The sequence below is a fragment of the Mirounga angustirostris genome, unplaced genomic scaffold (genome assembly GCF_029215605.1).
Source record: "Mirounga angustirostris isolate CCGP_5_RB_7025 unplaced genomic scaffold, mMirAng1.0.hap1 SCAF_16, whole genome shotgun sequence".
Lineage (NCBI taxonomy): Eukaryota > Metazoa > Chordata > Mammalia > Carnivora > Phocidae > Mirounga > Mirounga angustirostris.
The window spans coordinates 50,458,098-50,477,141 of NW_026991724.1; the positions used below are offsets into that span (position 1 = coordinate 50,458,098).

The following is a 19,044-nucleotide window of genomic DNA, read 5'->3' on the forward strand; positions in this document are numbered from 1 at the left end:
AAGGGAAAAGGAAAGGTTCTGTTAGTGGTCACCACCTTAACCAAGGGATCCAAGTTACCATCACAAATGACGGAACAAAGAGCCATCAGGAGCCCCCTGAGGTGATGACCTTAGGACACATCATCATGTGTGTGGTGTTCTTGCCAAAGATGCTCAGTGTGAATCAAATCAGAGGAAGCAATCAGAAAACTACAGATGTGAGACACTATGGGATAACTGGCTTGGATTCTTCCAAATGTCAACGCCATTAAAAAAAAACAAGAAAAAACAAGAACATCAGTAGAGAGCAGGATCAGCAAACTTCTTCTGTAAAAGGCCACAGAGTCAATATTTTAGATTTGTGGGCCATGAAACCCATCTCTGCAGCCACAGACAATATGCAAACCAATGGGCGTGGCTGTGTGCCAATAAAACTTTATTTACAAAGACAGGCAGTGGGTGGGATTGCTGAGCCAATTGTAGATTAAAGGATATTAAAGAGGCATGATAATCAAATGCAGTGCATGATCCTTGAACAGATCATAGGTTAAAAATAATAATAAATAGCTAAGGGGCACCTGGGTGGCTCAGTTGGTTAAGTGACTGCCTTCAGCTCAGGTCATGATCCTGGAGTCCCTGGATCCAGTCCCGCATCGGGCTGCCTGCTCAACGAGGAGCCTGCTTCTCCCTCCAACCCTCCCCCCTCTCATGTACTCTCGCTCTCTCAAATAAATAAATCAATCTTTTAAAATAATAATAATAATAAATAGCTAAAAAGGACATTTTGGGAATAACTGGAGAAATCAGAATATGAGCTATATATTAAATATTAGTTATATATTAAATAATATTGGTATCAATATCATTATTATCAACGTTAAACTTTTCAAGTGTGATATTGGTGCTGTGTTATATACGAGAATGTCTTTGTTCTTAGGAAACACCAGCTAAAATGTTTAGGAGTAAAGTGTTACGTCCACAACTTAGTTTCAAATTGTTCAGAAAAAAAAAAAGCGTGTGTATACTTGTATAAACGCATCCATATCCGAGAGTGAAGACAAAGCAAATGTGCTGGAAGCTAATAACTGATGAACTAGGTGGTGAAGGGCATATAACTGATGACTGTACCATTCTTCCTTTTATTTTTAATAACTTAAACTTTTTTTGTTATTTTTTAGTAATCTCTACTCCCAACATGGGGCTTGAACTCATGATCCCGAGATCCAGCGTCACATGCCCTCTGACTGAGCCAGCCAGGCACCCCTATACCATTTTTTCTTCCAACTGTTCTGAGGGTCTGACATTTTTTTAAAAAGGGGGAAAAAATGTCTCCAGAAACTGACCCCTCCTCCCCACTCACCTGCCACCTGGAGTACTGGGGTCACCTCCTCCCTGCATTCAACCTCACCCTATGATTGCCAAAGGGATCCTATTAACATATGCCTCAGACCCTGTCCCTCTGCTGATACCCTCCAGTGAGTCCCGTCTACTCAAGAGTAATGCCAAAGCACTGCAGTGGCCCAAAGGCCCTGCACAATCTGCCTCTCTCTCCACCGGTTTCTCCTCTCCCCAGTCTCCACTCAGTCCCTTTGCTCTGCCACATTGGCCTCCTCGCCGTTCATCAAACCTACCAGGCAAACTCTCACCTCAGGGCCTTTGCATGTGTGAAAATGCTTTTTCTTAGATACCTGCACTGCTGGCTCCTTCCTATCCTCCTCATATTCTCACTGAGGTCTCCCTGACACCCTATCTAAACTTCCAACCTTCCCCCAGACAGTCCTCTTTTTGCAACCCTAATGTTTTCTCCAGAGCAAGAACGGCTAGCTAATATAATTCATATTTTAACTATTTATTTTGTTTATTGGCTGGCTACCCCCCACCCCGTCCCTGCCCCAAGAATGTAAAATTCCCAAGGACAAGATCGTTTGCCTTTTCTTCTTTTCTGTATCCACATCATCTACACAACAGCCATATCTTGGTGCCACCCCCTGACTTAACATTTTATATCCATTTACTCCTCACAACAACGTAAGTATTATTTACAGCATAAATGCACATAGAGCCTATACACAAAGTGGGAATAATAACAGTGCCTACCTCATAATTTGTGAGGATTTAATGCTGGAAGGCCTGTGACGTGCTTAGCATACGGCCTGGCACAAAGCCGAGTGCCCATTAAATGCTGCTATTATATAAAACCCATTGTACAGGAGAGAAAACCGAAGCTCCGAGGGGGTAAGTAACTCAGCCAGGGAGTCGTGGGGCCCAGATTAGAATCCATGGCAGTCTGACCCAAGAGGCCACTTTCTACACCAGGGCGCTAAAACCCATCGCAGGGTTTAGAGGAAAGGCAGTGGCAGGAAACAGAAACTAACTCTGGGAATCCAGAGTGCAGGACTCAAGCGCTGATTCTTGGCATAAACTCCACGTGTGACCTGAGCAATTCACTTCTGGTCTCGAGGCCTGTTTTCTCTTCTATAAAGTGGGGAAGTCATTTCCCCTCCCTGACGTGGGGACAAAAACAGAGTGAGGGTCAAAGGGCGGATAGGAGGGCAGTCTGGTTACTGTGAAATCCGACGTTTCGCCATTCTAAGATCTGCACCTCTGGCAGAGGCCCCACAAAACACCAAAGGACCAAGAATTCCGCAAACTTTAAGCACCCAAACTTATAAGGAAAAAAGGTACGCTCCCCTTAGCCATTTGGCCTTTGAGCATGCTCCCCGCTCTCCCTCGACATCATCCCTGCTGTCTGGGGAGATTCTCCTCACCCTTCAGGCCCCAGCCCAGAGGCCTCCGCTGCCAGGAAGCCCTCCCTGAAGGCCATGCCAGGTTAGGTACCTCACCTCCCAGGACCGGGGAGGCGGGGCGGGTGGCAACTGGAGCACGGGGTGGGGTTTTGGAAACCAAACTACCTAAGGATGGCCCGGCAAACCACCCGGGCAGTCTCTCCTCGGTCCCGCCCCTAACTCCTCTCAGTCCTGGGATGTCCCACCCATATTACTCCCGTCCCCCAAACTATTGGTTCGTCTGGACGTCAGTCTCCACGCGCTCTCTTCTCTATTGGCTGGTATTCCCAACTCGGGCGCTGGTGCCCTGCCCTGCCCCCTGCCCCACGCCTATTCGTACTATTGGGCTACCCGCATGCCCTTCTTCCAGAAACCCTCCCTATTGGCTGCAGGACTTTGCCGGTTCAGGCTGTGATTGGTTGTAAACAGAAGTCCATCCCCTGAGCAACCACCAGAGAGGGGTTGGAGAATGAAAAGGTTGGAGGGACGTGGGGTCAAACTCACGCTGAGCCGGCGGGAGACAGATATAGGTCTTGAAGAACTCGCTTCGGCGAGCGGCCTCCTTAATGCGGTTGGCAAGCGGCTTGCTGACCTGCCGGATGCCCAGGTATAGCAGCTTCGCCATAGGGAACGCGCCCACCACCATCTTGGCGGTCGCACTGGGCACGCGCAACCTTGCTGACTGGGCGGGGCGCCTGCGCTCTCTCTCTCCTCCCCCGCCCGTTCGTCTCCGTGCGTGCGTACGTGCGTACGCTCGGGGGTGGAGCACTGCAGGGGCGCTCCCTGATGTCACCGCGTCGACGCTGACGCCTGACGTCCGATCGCTGAATATGCAAATAAAAGGCGGAAGTGAGGCGGGTCAGGGGGCGGTGCCGTTAAACGGCTGTTGGCCGGAGCGTGGTTGGATTCCCACGCCCACCTTGGCTGCTGTCACCGTGTTCCTTCGTGACGTCTTGTACTTAGGTGGCTTCCCCTCTTAAAGGAGGCTCTTAATTAGTCCTAATTAGGGCTAATGAGTCCCAAATACGCTTTCCCCGCTGGTTAGAGCTCTCACTGGGAGTAAGAAGAAACCGACCATGTAGTGATACAGACCTGGGTTGGGATCCCAACTCCGCCGTTTACTTGCTTGTGATGTTAGGCGAGTGACGTAACCTTTCTGGGCATCAGTATTCCCGTCTACAAAATGGGAATTATAATTAACACCTTGTTGGGCAGTTGTAAGGCTTGCATGAGAATCTTGAATGTAGAAACAGTGAGTGGACCGTGATAGGTGCTTAGAATGGTGCCAGTCACAATAAGCCCCCAAGAAATAGCCTTTATTGCTCTGCAGGTCTGAACGCTGTTATCGCTAACTCCAGCCTGAGGGTGCATCTCATCCCCAGAAATAGTGAATCCCAGCTGAGGCCCAGAGAGGGGGCCGGGGGCCGGCAGAAGGTTTCTCAGCTCGCCCGGCGTCTTGGCTGATAAAACCATACCCGTTTTCAAGCAGCCCCACCTCCTCCACTGGTGGGCGAGAGTCCCCAGGGAGCTGGCTCAAGAAGTAGTTTAAGGGGGCGCCTGGGTGGCTCAATCGTTAAGCGTCTGCCTTCAGCTCAAGTCATGATCCCAGGGTCCTGGGATCGAGCCCCGCATCAGGCTCCGTGCTCCACGGGGAAGCCTGCTTCTCCCTCTCCCACTCTGCTTGTGTTCCCGCTCTCACTGTGTCTCTTTCTGTCAAATAAATAAAATCTTGTTTAAAAAAAAAAAAAAGAAGAAGTAGTTTAAGGACATGTCCCAGACTGTCCTCCTTTAGCCAACAGGGAGCAAGATCATATAAACAAGGTCAGGAAGGGGTTGAGAAATTTCTGGATGGCGGACTCTTGATGGGTAATTGAGAACGTCTAGGAGAGGCAGAAGGAGCGATGTGTAGGAGGAAACTGGTTCAGAAGGCAGAGTGGGGGGGGAGGGGGTTTCCAGGGGACCCAGGGCTTTCCTCGGCATCCACTCTGACTCCTTCAGTGTCCTTTGTCAAATCCCTGACACGGATGGACCTCCGTTTCTCCATCAGTAATAATGATGGTACTGACATGCATGAACCCAGATATTCTAAATTCCTTAAAATACCAAGGCTCCATAAAAAGAACCCTTCCAGGGCGCCTAGATGGCTCTGTCAGTTAAGAGTCCGACTCTTGATTTCGTCTGGGGTCATGATCTCAGGGTCGTGAGATCGAGCCCCGCAGGTCAGGTTCTGCGCTCAGCCAGGAGTCTGTTTGGGAGTCTCCTTCTGTCCCTCCCTCTGCCCCCACTCTCTCTCTCTAATAAATAAATAAAATCTTAAAAAAAAAAAAAAAAAAAAACAGGGGCGCCTGGGTGGCTCAGTCGTTAAGCGTCTGCCTTGGGCTCAGGTCATGATCCCAGGGTCCTGGGATCGAGCCCCGCATCGGGCTCCCTGCTCTGCGGGAAGCCTGCTTCTCCCTCTCCCACTCCTCCTGCTTGTGTTCCCTCTCTCGCTGTGTCTCTCTCTGTCAAATAAATAAATAAAATCTTTAAAAAACAAAAAACCACAACCCTTCCCCAAGATCCCTTCTGGACTGAAGGTGTGATAGAGCGTGGGGCCTATTCAAGGTCCATTATCTCCTTGGGACACCCCCCTTCCCATTTTACAGACTGGCCAGCTGAGGCCAGAGGAAGAAAAGGATTTATCCAAAGTTCCAGGAGTAATCAGAATGGAGCCAAGGCTGGAATTTCTGAAGTCCCAGCCAAGTCTTCTCCTGATTCCTGGGGTGTTAGTCAGGGGCCTAGGGGCCTACTCGGGGGCTGAGGTCCCTGTGATGGATTTAGGAAACTTCCAAACTGTACGTGACTTTTTTTCTGTTTATTTCACTGCTGTTTCCTCAGCTCCTAGAACAGTGCCTGGCACACAGTAGATGCTCAATAAATATTTATTGAATGAATGGGGATGAGCATTTGGTGGAGGAGTAGAGTGCAGGCTTTCATCTGATTCTCTGAGGGGACTGTGTTCCAAAAGGTTCTGTCTGGCCTTACATCTCCATCCCAGTAGCTTTATGGCTTTGGGGTGGGAAAATTGCTAAGCCCCATAGATCCCAGGCTTCCCTCTTTTCTCTCCGCACCCAATACCAAAGCCCCAACTTCCTGCATCGCAGTCACCGCCTCCCCACCCCCGCAAAACCATTTTCCTCATTAAGTTCATTTTCTTTCTCATTCCCCTCCTCCCTCCTCTTCCTTTCTCTGAGAAGGATTTCCAGGAACCTCTTCTGGGAACTTCTGGGACAAGAGGGTGTGTGTGGGGGGGGGAGGATCTTCACATCCCATCAGGAGCTTGGAGCCTGTTACACATCCATTGGGAGGAAGGGAGGGAGGTGACCTGTCAGAAAGGGCGAGGCCTGTCCAGAGCTGGGTGCCTACTCCGGCTCTCCAGCCTGATTATGGATGCCCATTCCTGGTGATCCCTGAGGGCCAGGAGAGAGGGAGCGTGACCCCATCAGCCAAGGCAGGCAGCCTCGGCCACCCTAGGGCATGGGAACAGAGGCAGAGATGGAGAGGGGAGGGGGAGCCCAGGATAACCCCAGCGCTGACTCACCAGCTGTGTGACCCTGGCCTAATCATTTGGCCTCTCCAGTGACCGCCGTGGAATAGGGCCTGGGATCATTCCCAGAGGTCCTTCCGGTTCGGGCCCCTTGGTCAACCTTTTTCTCAGGATGGGTAAGGGGCTCGTGTTACATAATCTCCAAAAGCCCTGTGCTTTCTCCATCATTTTAAAGTATTCCTTAAAAATAAATCCCAAAGCTGACCACTGTTCCTTGCTTACCCCACCCCCACCCTCACGCCACCCCACCCCTACCCCGTTCAGCTGCCCACATCTCCCGCCTGGACTATTGCAGTCACCTGTCACTGGCCTCGCTGGCCTCCAGGCTGCTGCCCTTCCCATATTCTGTTTCCCACTCAGGGGCCGCCGGGATCCTGTTAAAGTTTAAGTCAGATCCCATCCCTTCTTTGCCAAGAGCCCTCTTGTGGCTCTCCTTTATTTCAGAGTAAAAGGAAAAGTCCTCCCCAGGACCTACAAAACCCTGATCCAAAGATCGGCCAGTCCCTTGACAGTCCCTTGCCAGTCCCATCAATCATCCACCATTCCTCTCACCCTCCCGGCCTCCCACCTGCTCCAGCTGCACCACTCCACTTGCTCTCCCTCAAAACTCAGGTACTCTCTCGCTCCAGAGGCTTAGCACTTACTGTTCCCCCTGCCCAAAGTCCTCTTCCCCTTGACAGCCACAGGGCTGACCACTCCCCCCCCGCTCCCCACACCTGCTCTTTGTTCCAATGTCACCTTCCAGTGAGCCCTCCCCTGACCTCCTTCTCTAGATCCAAGTCTGTGTCATTCTCTGTCCCCTCAATCGGCTTTCTTTTTCCCCAGGACACTTATCAATTCCAAACATTATATTTATTTTTATTTACTTATTTACCATGAGCTCCATGAGGGTGGGGGCCTGGGCTGTCTTGGTCACCCTTGCGTCCCCAGCCCCAGCCAACACAGGGCTGGGCCGAGAGTGGATATAAATAAATCTCTATTGAATGAATGAATGAATGAATGAATGAATGAATGAATGAATAAATACCCTTCTCTTGTCCTGAGCCCCTTCCCAAGCCTGCCCTGCTCAGCTCTCCTCCAGCTGGTCTGCCCCGATTGCCCTTCACTTGGGTTCTGAGTCTGCCTCCCCCTCAGTCCTGACTTGGAAAATGCTGTTTATCTAGAAACTCACGCTCTTCTTGCCCTCACTCCCTCAGATGACCAGGGGCTTCCCAAGGGTGAAAATGACCACTCTCCCCTCGGTGAATTTCTTCTCCCGTCTTCCCCTTCAGTCCCCAAATTTTACCTCCTTGTTGGAAATAATCCTTTTTTTTTCCTCTCTCTCTTTTTGTCATTACCTTCTGGAGACCGAATATTTGACTTAATTTCCTTGTCCCCTCCTCCAGGGAGCCCTCCCTGACCCTCAGCGTGGGTCAGATGCCCTCTGGGCGCCCCTGTGTGAGCCCCATGCACTCTGGGTCTTCCCTGTCTGGGGACAGGTCTGTCTCCCCCATCGGAGTGGGAGCATGTGAAGGAGGGCCATTCGTCACCCCTGTGTCGCTAGCACCAGCCAGCACAATGCTAGGCACAGTTCAACCGAATTGTTAGGGGGTCATGGTAGAGGATGATGACTGACCCACTAGCCTCACTGTTCTCCTGTTTTTTTCTTCTACTCTTATGACTAGGAACACGGCCTCGTTTGCATACAGTTTGCTTACATCAGACCAGGAGGGAAGGGAGTGTGGGATAACATTCGAGGAGTGGGGGGGTTCTGCACGAGTGGAGGGTCACTGTGCGGGCGGCAGCGTCTTCAGCTGCACGTGGTCCGCTTGGGAGGGCGGAGCTGCCGCCCAGCCAGCTGCCATGGCCTTGGCCATGCTGTTCCTCTTGGAAGTGAGCGGGGTCTCCAGGGTGAGCGAGGCGTTGGCCATCTCCTGTGGTTTGTCACTGGCCAGGAAGTGGAGCAGGTTGTGAAGGGCCTTGGCCACATCGCTGCGGGCCCCCTCGTTGACGAGGCAGTAGAGGATGGGGTCAGCCACACAGTTGAGGCTGGTGAAGGCCAGCGAGCTGTGGTAGGCCGAGAAGATGCGCTCCTCGAAGCCACAGTCCCATGGGCGGCCCAGGTAGACAGCGCTGCGCGAGAGCAGGAGCACGTGGTAGGGCGCGAAGCAGACCAGCACGATGGCGATGAGGCTCAGGGCCAGCCGCTTGATCTTGGCCTTCTCCTGGCGCTCGGTGGACACGCTGCCCCGCACAGCCCGCAGGATGCCACAGTAAGACAGCAGCATGAGGGCCCACGGGAAGAGGAAGCCCACGAAAACCCGGTAGAGGTTCATCCAGGCCACCCAGCCCTCCATGGGGAACTTCTCGAAGCAGAAGGTGTGGTTGTAGCGGTCGCGGAAGAGCTCGTCGTGGAACAGGGGTGCCGAGTTGGCCCCCAGCTCCGTGGCCCAGACCACGGAGCTCACGGCCACGGCCGTCTTGACCCGGCGCAGGCGGGCAAACCGCAGTGGGTGGGCCACGGCCAGGTAGCGGTCCACCGAGATGCAGCACAGGAAGGCGATGCTGATGTAGATGTTGGTGTAGAAGATGAACCCGAAGAGCTTGCAGGAGCCGGGGCCGTGGATCCAGTTGTCGTGGTGCAGGAAGTAGTCAACCCACAGCGGCAGGGTGCAGATGTACAGCAGGTCGGCGATGCTGAGGTTCATCAGGTACACCCCCAGCTCGTTGCGCTGCCGCACCTGGCGGTAGGCTGCCCACAAGGCCAGGCAGTTGGTGGGCAGCCCCACGCCGATGACGAAGATGTAGAGGGACGGCGGGAAGAGGTGGTCCACGCGCGAGTCCACATGGCAGCCGTCCCACGTGCGGTTGCCCATCCTCGGCGCTGGGCCTTCTGAGGCACTTCCCCTGGCCCACGGGGGCTGTGGGGCCACGGGGGGCGGGAGGCCATCGGGCCCCCTGAGCCCCCTCCTTGGAGGCTCAGGGGAACATGGTGGGGGGCAGTCTACAGGGAAGAGGTGAGGGTGACCCTGAATCGTGGGCTAGCCTGGGCGGGGAAGGGTAGAGCTTGAGAGGGAAAAGTCGGAGGAAGGATAGAATTGTGACAGGAGGGAAGCTCAGGGCGGGGGATGGTGGGATTAAAAAAAAGGAGCTCTGTCAAGGGGGTGTTTATAGACCCAATCAGAGTGTAAATGAGGGAGTTTTGGGGTAGCACAAGAATTGGCTGAGGGGGGTGTTTATGGAGAAGATGAAGGCATCAGCAGAAAGTACTGTTTGGCCACAGTGAAGTGATGGGGGTGTGGAAGATGCGTGAAATATATGCGATAGTGTTGAGACAGGACAGACTACAGTTAGGGAGGGTAGAAAACACCAGGCACGGTCAGTGGGGGCGCTGGCGCTTCCTAGGACCCCCATAAGAAAGAAGGAAACAAGGTGACTGATGAAGAGAACATTATGGAAGAAGAGGTACCCTCTGGCTGGGAAATGGGAAGGGTGTTTAAGAAACAGGAAGGAGGTGAGTAAGGGCTATTATGGAGAAGGATTACGGATGGAGTGAGGAATTTGAGGGGGGCAGGGGTAGGGCTCCGGCTTGGTCGTGGTGAGAACTGAGCAGTTGGGATGAGGTGGCCCGCCTCACAGTTCAAAGCTGACTTTACAGTGCCTGTGGGGAGAGAGGTATGCGGTAATGGGAGTCACGGACACCCCTTTCTCCCCACACCCCTCACCATAACCCGCGGGCTGCAGAGGGTGGACACCCTGGCGATACCTAATTGAGCCTCGTTCTAAGCAACAGATCTGTGTAAATGCAGATTTGGGGGTCCGGATCTATTTTCCCTGACAGATGTTAAAGACCCCACTCAGGGGGCCCCTGGGTGGCTCAGTCATTAAGCGTCTGCCTTCAGCTCAGGTCATGATCCCAGGGTCCTGGGATTGAACCCCACATCGGGCTCCCTGCTTGGCAGGAAGCCTGCTTCTCCCTCTCCCACTCCCCCTGCTTGTGTTCCTGCTGTCGCTGTCTCTCTCTGTCAAATAAATAAATACAGGGACGCCTGGCTGGCTCAGTCGTTAAGCGTCTGCCTTCGGCTCAGGTCATGATCCCAGGGTCCTGGGATGGAGGCCCTCATCGGGCTCCCTGCTCAGCAGGAAGCCTGCTTCTCCCTCTGCCTGCCACTCCCCCTACTTGTGCTCTCTCTCTCTCTCTGACAAATAAATAAAATCTTTAATAAATAAATACATACATACATACATACAATCTTAAAAAAAAAAAAAAAGCATATAAAGACCCCACTCAGAATTTAGCTAGAAACCATCTAAAACGCACAAGTATTTTATCATGTTTCAGGAAATGCTAACCCTGTCATTTCCCAGACAGAGATGAAGCTCAGAAAGACTGCTCACTCCCATCAAGGATGCACAGCAAAGCCATGACATAACGGGGACTACTAACCCAGGACACCCCATTCTTGACAATGATAAAGACAGATAATAACAGCTAAGGTTTATTGATTTATTCCACATCGCAGACCCTGTTCTAAGCACTTTTATGGGTATTAATTCATTACATTTTCAAGAACCCTAAGAGGAAAGTACCATTATCCTATTTGACAAACTGAGTCACAGAGCGGTTTGGAGACCTGTCCAAGGTCCTGATGATGACAGAGGGACAATCTCGACTCTCATCCTTTTTCTGCAGCCTGTGCATGTTTCCACCCAAGAATAACTGAACAGAAAGGGGCCCTGGGCTGGGCACTGGGGGCTGGGAACCATAGCTGCTTTGGGCTAGCGGGGAGAGGGGAGAAAGGAGGGGCTGCTGGGTGTGATCACATTCAGGCAGCAAGGGGAGCCCTGGAAACAGGGCTGGAGTCCCTCCCTCAAGAACACTTCCCTCATTGCCTCTGCTCCACCCCAACTTTCCTGAGTGAGAACCTTGGGCATGTCACCCCCTTGGGAAGACCTGCAAACACAGGGCAAAGGACAGTCATGGACCAAACCTCCGACCATTGTCAGCCCCAGAGGGTAGGGGAGTGACATCCTGAATCAGAGGCACCTTCGGAAGCCACTCTATCCAGAGCTTTGTGTGGGGTTAGTTTTTTAAGCTGTGAACACTTTTATTATTGTTATTATTACTATCTATTTAAAATAAGATCTTAAACTGGAAAGCCATCTAAGACAATGGAAAAAAGAAGCTGCTCTGTGCTCTCAATGAAATCAGGTGGGAGGAGGGGGGCCACCTCTGAAGAATCCCCCAGGACACACTTAGAAAACCACTGGTTGAGTCAACTGGATTTATCAGGAAACTGAGGCCCAGAGAGGGGAAGGGATGAGCCCAGCGTCACACATCAGGTTCTTGGGAATCTCCCAGATGCCAAAGCATCTTTCCATGGGAAAGTCCTCTTGGCTCTACCTCCACAATAAACCCTGAATCCATGCATGCCTCTTGGAACCCCCTGCCAGTGTCTGCTCTGCAGCACCATCGCCAATTGCTCGATTGCTCGGACAATTGCAGTAGCTCCTCACTGCTTTTTCTGGCTGCCATTCTGGCTTCCTTCAACTCACTTCCCACAAGGCAGCCACCAAGGTCTTGTTAACATGAAAATCAGCTCTCATTATTTCTCTGCTTGAAATCCGGAAATCCCAGTGGACTTCGGGTAAAATCCAAACTCCTTGCCCCAGGTGACAAGGCACTGCTTGACCTCCTCCCCCCACCTCCCCTCCCCCACCCCAGCAGGCTCAAGACCCATGACCTTCTTTTCAGCCTCAAAACCTTTGCTCTTTCTCAGATCTTCTTAGGACTCAGCTCTCTCACCTCTTTCACTTCCCCGCAGAGTCCCACCCACCCACCCCCAGGGCTCTCTCCTCACATCACCTTGTATCTTGTTCCCATCTATCTGTCTGTCTGTCTGAAATGGACATTCCAGGAAGGCAGTAACCTTGTGTTGACTGCTGTCTCCCAGCACCCAGGAGAGGCCCAGCATATAGTAGACACTCAATAAATGACTGTGGGTTGAAGGAACAGGCATTGGTCAGCCCATCCTGCAATGCAGGCTCTCTCTCCCCCTGAGGCAGCTACAAGTTCAAAGAAGTCCCTGCAGAGTCCCACAGAAAGAGGTTGGAAGGGAAAAAAATGAAAAGGGCAGGATCTATCCGCTACATAATTGACTTTGAAAGGTCAGGGCTGAGTCCCTGCTTAGTAAGCCCTACCCCCTGTGGGGTCCTTAGCAACCCAGCGGCTGCCCCCACCCCAGGCTGCCCCCACCCCAGACTCGCAGACAGAGGTTCCTGGATCCTGTGGACAAAGGGTGGAGACAGAGCTTGCTCCCCGGCTTGAACAGTGCAATCCAGCCCCTCCCTTCGAATATTCCCCACCCAGACCAAGTCACTCAAAAAAAAAAAAAAAAAAGTCCTCTCTCTGCCCTCAAATCTCCCCTTCTCTCTGACCCCTGGTCTCCTCCTCTCTCACCTTCTGTCTCTCCCTCTTCTTGTAACATCGAGAAAATTCATTCTTTTTCGAGAGTCTCCGTTTCCCCTTCTGTATAAGGGGGGGGGGCAGAACTTTTATACTATTCACATCACAGACAAGAAAATCCTTGATAGGACATCCTATCATCTACAAAATGTGCAGCATTTGAACAATTATTATTATTCCATGGGCACAGAAGAGCTGAGACCAGAAAGGAACCAAGGCTGGGAGTTCCCTTGGCCCCACGCTGTCCAAACCCCCTGGGTTCAGCTGAGGCTGGAGCGGGTACAACAGGCGTAAGACTTATTTCCGGAAGCCAAAGGAAATACACTTCTCATGGCTAATTTCCTTGAGGGGAACCAGCTGGGCACTCACCTCACCCTCCTCCGTCCCTCCTCAACCCACCTGCTTCCTGGGGCTTCTGGGCATGGGGAAGGGGTACTCAGCCCTCTCTTCTCCCCACCTGAGATCTGCCCACCATCAAACCCTCAAAATCACAGAACGGAGACTCTAAGAATTCCACAATGCCACAGGTCTCTATGCCCCAACTGGGAGTGCAAGGCTATTTCTGACCCCTTCCTGGTACACGTGGGGAAACTGAGGGCCAGAGCAGCAAGACCCTTGTCTGAGTCATGTGATGTGTCAGGACCGGGCAGATCTCCCGTCATTCTTAACCCAAGAGCTTCCCCTTTCCCCGAATGTTTTCTCTCCTCACTCCCTGTGCTCCTGTAATGTTTCTCAAGTCTTTCTGGGGTTGTCAGCCCCCTTTGAGAATCTGCTAAAATATAGAAGGAAGGACTTTCTCACCACCGAAAAGCAAGTGACCACAGTGTCTTTGTGCCCCTCCAACACCTGATTCCCTTGCCCAGCCTCTGGGGGGTCAAGCTCCTCTTCAGCTTGAGCTTTATTTGGGATTCAACCCCCAAATCTTTAAAAAGAAGCTCTCCCTATCCCCCAGGCCCCCTTCTTTGGTCCCTGCTAGCCCCTCCCAGGAAAGGGCAGAGAGATAAGCTCAAGTGTGGAGTGATAGTGAGGGGACCAGAAGGACCGGTCAGACCCCGGCCCCTGCTTTATGCCTCAGCTGCTCAAGCCAGATAAGTCTCTGGGCCACTCTTAAATCCAGCAAGGCTAAAGGACTCTGGAGGGTTGAGAGGACCAGAGGGAGAGGTGATGCAGCTCCCCCCATCGCTGGCCACCCTCAGGGTTCACTCACCAGCCTTGTCCTAGAAGCCACCAGACTGCCTCTCTGCCCCCCTTCCCTCCTCTGTCGGCTCCTGCTTACCGCCACCCCCTTGGCAGCCCCGGGGGACAGGCCAGCTCCGGTCTGCTCATTAGGGGACGAAATGTGATCACCGCGCCTCGCTCCCCACCTGGTGCCCTGGCGGCCGGCGGAAACCAGGGGGCAGTCAGGCCTCCGTGACCACCTCGCTGGGCCTCAGTTTCCCCATTTCTACCAAAGGGGTCCCCATCTCCCCCCCCCCACTCCCACACCACCCAAAAGGGACACCAGGGTCCTCCTACTCGACCCCTCCGACACCGTCCATTCCAGCACTCAAAAAATCCTCAGGATCTATTGTCCTGTTCATGGTTTACTGTTCTATTATTGTAACATTCTAGAGCTTTACCTTTCTTCCATTCTATTATTATTATCCTAGCGGCTTTCCATGTCCTTCCCCTTCAAGTTTCTAATATTCCAGGAGTCTCACATTCCAAGATTCTAAAGTTCTATTGTTAGAACGCTCTATGATTTTTTTTAAACATTCTACGACTTTCATCATCTATTATTAAACTCTCAGTGATTATTATCTTGGCCCAGCAAACACAAATACGTATTTCCCCTCTTTTTTTACAGAAATGGGAACACACTCTACATACCGTGAATCCCTCTTCCTTTTCCCCCCTTTTCTCTTCTGCTTGTTAACCGCCCAGCAGCCTGAAGGCCCAAGGTGGCACAGAATTCTAAAATATGGGGGGTTCACGGGAGGTTGGGGGGAGTGCGCTGTCACCTCCACCTAGCTCCTAAATTCTCCCTGCCCTGGGGAACTAGTAGGAGCCCAGAAGCCTAGGCTGCCTCCATCCCCTGGCCGCCCTGCTGGCCTGCCCTCATCCCTCCAGCTCGCTCACACCAGCTGAGTTATTATTTGTCTAGACACAAACCAAATTATAGGCCCTGTCCCGAGGGAGCAGTGGGCTTCATGGGGAGGGTCAGGAGACAGAAGCGGGCCAGAGTTAATCCCTGCCCCCCCCCATTTCCCTTCCCCTCTTCCCTCCTTCTCTGAAAATCCACCCCTCCCACCCAAACCAACTCTTGTCCCCTCTCCCCTCCCCAGCACCATGGTTTGGGAAATATTTTCTCTTCTCTGCTTCTCAAAGGCTCCCCTCTGGATTCCAGCTTTTCATACTCACCCTGGCATTCTTCCCTCCTCACTGTGAAGACCTCTTTTCCCAAATTAATCCGACTTAGTGGCAGCAAAGGAAGCCAGCTCTCTGGATTTGGGCTTCAGTTGAAATGGCACGGACTCATTGTGAGGACTTCGGCTCCTGGGCCTCAGTTTTCCCATCTGTAACATGGGTGCTTGACCTCGATGGCTCGGTAAGCCCTTTGAGCTCTCTCTGCTTGGAACACTGAAAGCTGCCCAAGATTCCGACACTAATCTTTTTGGATTGAAGGATTCATATATCCTGAGGACTTGTGATTTGAAGGTTGTGGAGCCCCAGTCCTCCCTCTGATCATTCTCACATCCTGAATCTTTCCATTCAAAGACTTCACACCTAACGGTTCTTGATTACGATTCCCAGAGTTCAAGAGCCACCCATCATCCCTCTCATTTCCTCCTACTGGGACCCTTCAGAAAGGGAAACCTCCCCATCCTCAACCCAAACCTGAAGTTGAGTTCATCTGCAGAGACAGAGCTTGGGAGGTACCCTCTTGGTGGGTTCAGGAGGGGGGGGCTGGTGGTGGGGGTCGAGTGGCGTGGGGGCGCTAGGGGGTGGCCCCTATCATCTCCATCTGTGCCAGCAAGTAAATCCCCCAGCGCACATCCTGCCTGAGTACACAACACACATCCCGCCCCGAACAGTGGCTCACAGAAATTCCAGAGCTGTCCCTCAGCCTTGTTGGGGGTGGTGGGATGTCCAGTGCAAGCAGGGGGTGGGGGGAGTGAGGTGGAGGCAGGAAGGAGTTAATGGTGACCTAGCCAAATCCTGGAAGGGAGGAAGTGGGGGAGGAAGTCTACCCCCCCAGCCAGGAATTCCTGAAATTGGAGGGTGGGGTGGGTGCGACCTCAGGAGCAGTGGGGTGACTCTCTAAAGGGGGCACTGGGGTTACAGTGTCCCTCAGAGTCCACCTGTCCCAAGGCAACCCTACTCCCCCCCCCCCTCCCACTCCCAAGCAGCTCCTCAGCCCAGCGGAAAGCTTGGGGATGCACCAGAATTTGGAATGAGATGACGATGGGGTCAAGGTGCCAGAAGAGGGTCTCAAGATACACAGAGTAAGAGACAGAAATACAGGAGAGAGACAGGAAGAGAAAGCGCAAAGAGATGCACAGAGACAGGGAGAACCACGGAGTTGGAGGCAGAGGGATTGAGCTCGAGAGACTGAGGGTTAGAGGCAAAGGGAGACGGGGAGAATGGGTACAGAGACGGAGAGAGAGCCAGAGCCAGAGCCAGACGGAGAAGCAGAGAGAAAGAACGAGACACAGAGACATCCAGAGCTGCAGAAGGAGAGGCCCACCCGGAGGGAGGGAGGACCGCAGACAGCGACCCATCCGAGACGGGCGGAGAGAGGGAGACAGACCCACAGACACGGTCCGCGGGGAGACGGCGGGAGCGCCACCACCGGAGAGGGGCGGGGACCGGCCGGCGCGGGAGACTGAGGCACCGACGCAGGGGCGCAGAGCCCCCGAGGGGAGCGCCGAGGAGGGGCCCCGCGGGGGCCGGACGCCCGGCGCGGGCAGGGGAAGGAGAGGCGCCTACCTGCGCGCGGCGGCTGGACGGGGCGGGCGGCGCCTCTCTCGGCTGCGGCGACGTCTGGGCTCGACCGCGGCGCAGGGACCCGGGGGCGACTCGCTCCGGCCCCGGGCAGGAGCCGCCGGCCGAAGCCCCGCCCCCGACAGCCCCGCCCCCGTTAACCCCTCCCTTGGCACCGCCCCTTAACCCCTTCGGGCTTTCACCCTACTCCAGGCTTCCAGCCCCGGGGAAACCTCACCTGCTGCCGCAGCAACACCCCCGAACCCCTCCGAGTCCCCAGCCTGGAGGCCCCCATCTCCTTAACCCCTTTGCTTCCCCTCCGTCCAACCCCACACCTCCTGCTTGACCAAGCCCTCACTCAGCCTTTGACCCTCCTTGAGCTGAGCCATTTCCTCCCCTCTGAGACCCGAGTCCTTAACTTTCTGGTCATTGCCTGCCTCCCTTCCCAAGGGAGAGGACAAACGAGTCTAAGTCCTCCCTCCTGGGGTCAGGGCCACCTCTGTAAGGAGTCCTGTCTCTTGGCTAGCCAGACCTTAGGCTAATGGCCTCTCTGCGCCTCAGTTTCCTCTTCTGTCAAAGTGGTCACTCAGTCTCTTTGTCAATACTATCAAGTCAATAAAACATACCCTCGCCCTCGCGCCCAGTGCTTTCCATTCCTCCCCGTTTTATTTACTTTTCCCCACAGAACTTTTTAAATTATCTGTCCCCCCACTAGATGGGGGAGGAGTCATTTCTGCATCTGGTTTGTTTACTGTTGTGTGTCTGTTGCCTGGAAGGCGGCTAGGCACAGGATAGGTATGCAAGACATGTTTTCAGGGAGTGAATACATAAGGGTAAAACAGTATTTGCTGATTTTTATTATGATCATCACATCCTTCATAAATTGGTCGTGAGAATTCATTCTTGGTCAAAGCACTATGGACAGACCTGGCATCACATAGCACTCAGAAATGACAGCTATTGGGTTCACAAATTCTTTCTTTTCTTTTTTTTTTTAGAGAGGGAGAGAGCGCAGGAGAGCCAGGGAGGGGCGGTGCAGAGGGAGAGAGAGAATCTCAAGTAGACTCCATACTGAACATGGAGCCCGACATGGGGCTTGATCTCACTACCCTGAGATCATGACCTGACCGAAATCAAGAGAGGGATTCTTTTTTTTTTTTTTTAAGATTTTATTTATTTGACAGAGAGAGACAGTGAGAGAGGGAAAACAAGCAGGGGGAGGGGGAGAGGGAGAAGCAGGCTTCCTGCTGAGCAAGGAGCCCGATGTGAGGCTCAATCCCAGGATCCTGGGATCATGACCTGAGCCGAAGGCAGACGCTTAATGACTGAGCCACCCAGGCGCCCCAAGAGAGGGATTCTTAACCGACTGAGTCACCCAAGCGCCCTGTTCTCAAATTCTTTTTTCTTTCATTCTTTTTTTTTTTTAAGATTTTATTTATTTATTTGACAGAGAGAGAGACAGCGAGAGAGGGAACACAAGCAGGGGGAGTGGAAGAGGGAGAAGCAGGCTTCCTGCAGAGCAGGGAGCCGGATGCGGGGCTCGATCCCAGTACCCTGGGATCATGACCTGAGCCGAAGGCAGACGCTTAACGACTGAGCCACCCAGGCGCCCTAAGGTAGCTATTCTTAAAGTCATTTACTGCGTGCCCTTGGACAAGTGACTTCACCTCTCTGAGCCATATTACCTACTTCTCAGGGCTCTTGAGGGACACAGAAAGTGAGAGAGTTAACTAAGCACCCAAGCAATGGATAGGCAAATAAAGGCATTTTCCTTTTGTCTTCCCTCAAGGAGACAGTCAGGGAAAGCACGAAGGGAGGTATCAGATCAGGAAGGCTGTAGCCCCTCCCCACAAATAACCCCATACACATCCTATCGTTCTCAAGACAAGTCCCACAGGGCCCTCCTGTCAGAACCTTGGTCATTCCAAGCTCCTCCTAAAAAGAAATTCTAAGGGTCCACTGGGAGGTGAGGATCCCCTTCTCTCTTGGGCTCACCCTAGGTTTCTGCTGATCCAGTCCTGGTAGGAAATAGGTGGCCATTCAGAGCTTAAGTGGGAGCACTTATGAAGGGACATTTCAGAGGGGTGGGCAGGCTGAAGGAACCCACACAGTGTGGGGCGGTACCAAGGGACCAGCCACAGGGAGAGCCAAGCCGTTACCAACCTTAGGGCAGGAAGCTGGAGTTTGGAGAGGAGCCCGTAGAACCTATAACTCTAGGTAGAGAACACAGCCACTTCCAGAACAGCAGGGATGCAAGGACAGGCCCCCCCAAATACTCCCACCTC

General features: G+C 53.0%; 2 protein-coding genes across 7 annotated transcripts in view; both read right to left on the reverse strand.

Annotated features, from left to right (window-relative positions):
* The window catches only part of LOC123855769 (optic atrophy 3 protein-like), a 54,380-nt gene extending 49,966 nt beyond the window's left edge, over nt 1–4,414 (reverse strand). The window contains exon 1 of one of the 2 annotated variants that reach the window (XM_045891758.3): nt 3,270–4,414. In XM_045891758.3, coding sequence (XP_045747714.1) covers nt 3,270–3,411 — 142 coding nt within the window. In that variant the 5' untranslated portion in view covers nt 3,412–4,414. The remainder of the gene's footprint in view (nt 1–3,269) is intronic. The other variant, XM_064581185.1, reaches the window with a different exon arrangement.
* A 1,258-nt stretch (nt 4,415–5,672) lies between these two features.
* Nucleotides 5,673–18,945, reverse strand: GPR4 (G protein-coupled receptor 4). 5 transcript variants are annotated; one of them, XM_064581183.1, is made up of 3 exons: nt 16,766–16,897; nt 15,197–15,422; nt 5,673–9,991 (listed from the first exon to the last, which is right to left on the reverse strand). In XM_064581183.1, the coding sequence occupies exon 3, from the start codon at nt 9,204–9,206 to the stop codon at nt 8,118–8,120; it is 1,089 nt and encodes a 362-aa protein (XP_064437253.1). In that variant the 5' UTR covers nt 9,207–9,991; nt 15,197–15,422; nt 16,766–16,897; the 3' UTR covers nt 5,673–8,117. The 5 variants fall into 5 exon arrangements, with proteins under 5 accessions (XP_064437253.1, XP_064437252.1, XP_064437254.1 ...); XM_064581182.1 differs by having other exon boundaries at nt 15,197–15,445; nt 16,766–16,846; XM_064581184.1 differs by lacking the exons at nt 15,197–15,422; nt 16,766–16,897 and adding an exon at nt 18,923–18,945.
* Between the last annotated feature and the right edge of the window lie 99 nt (nt 18,946–19,044).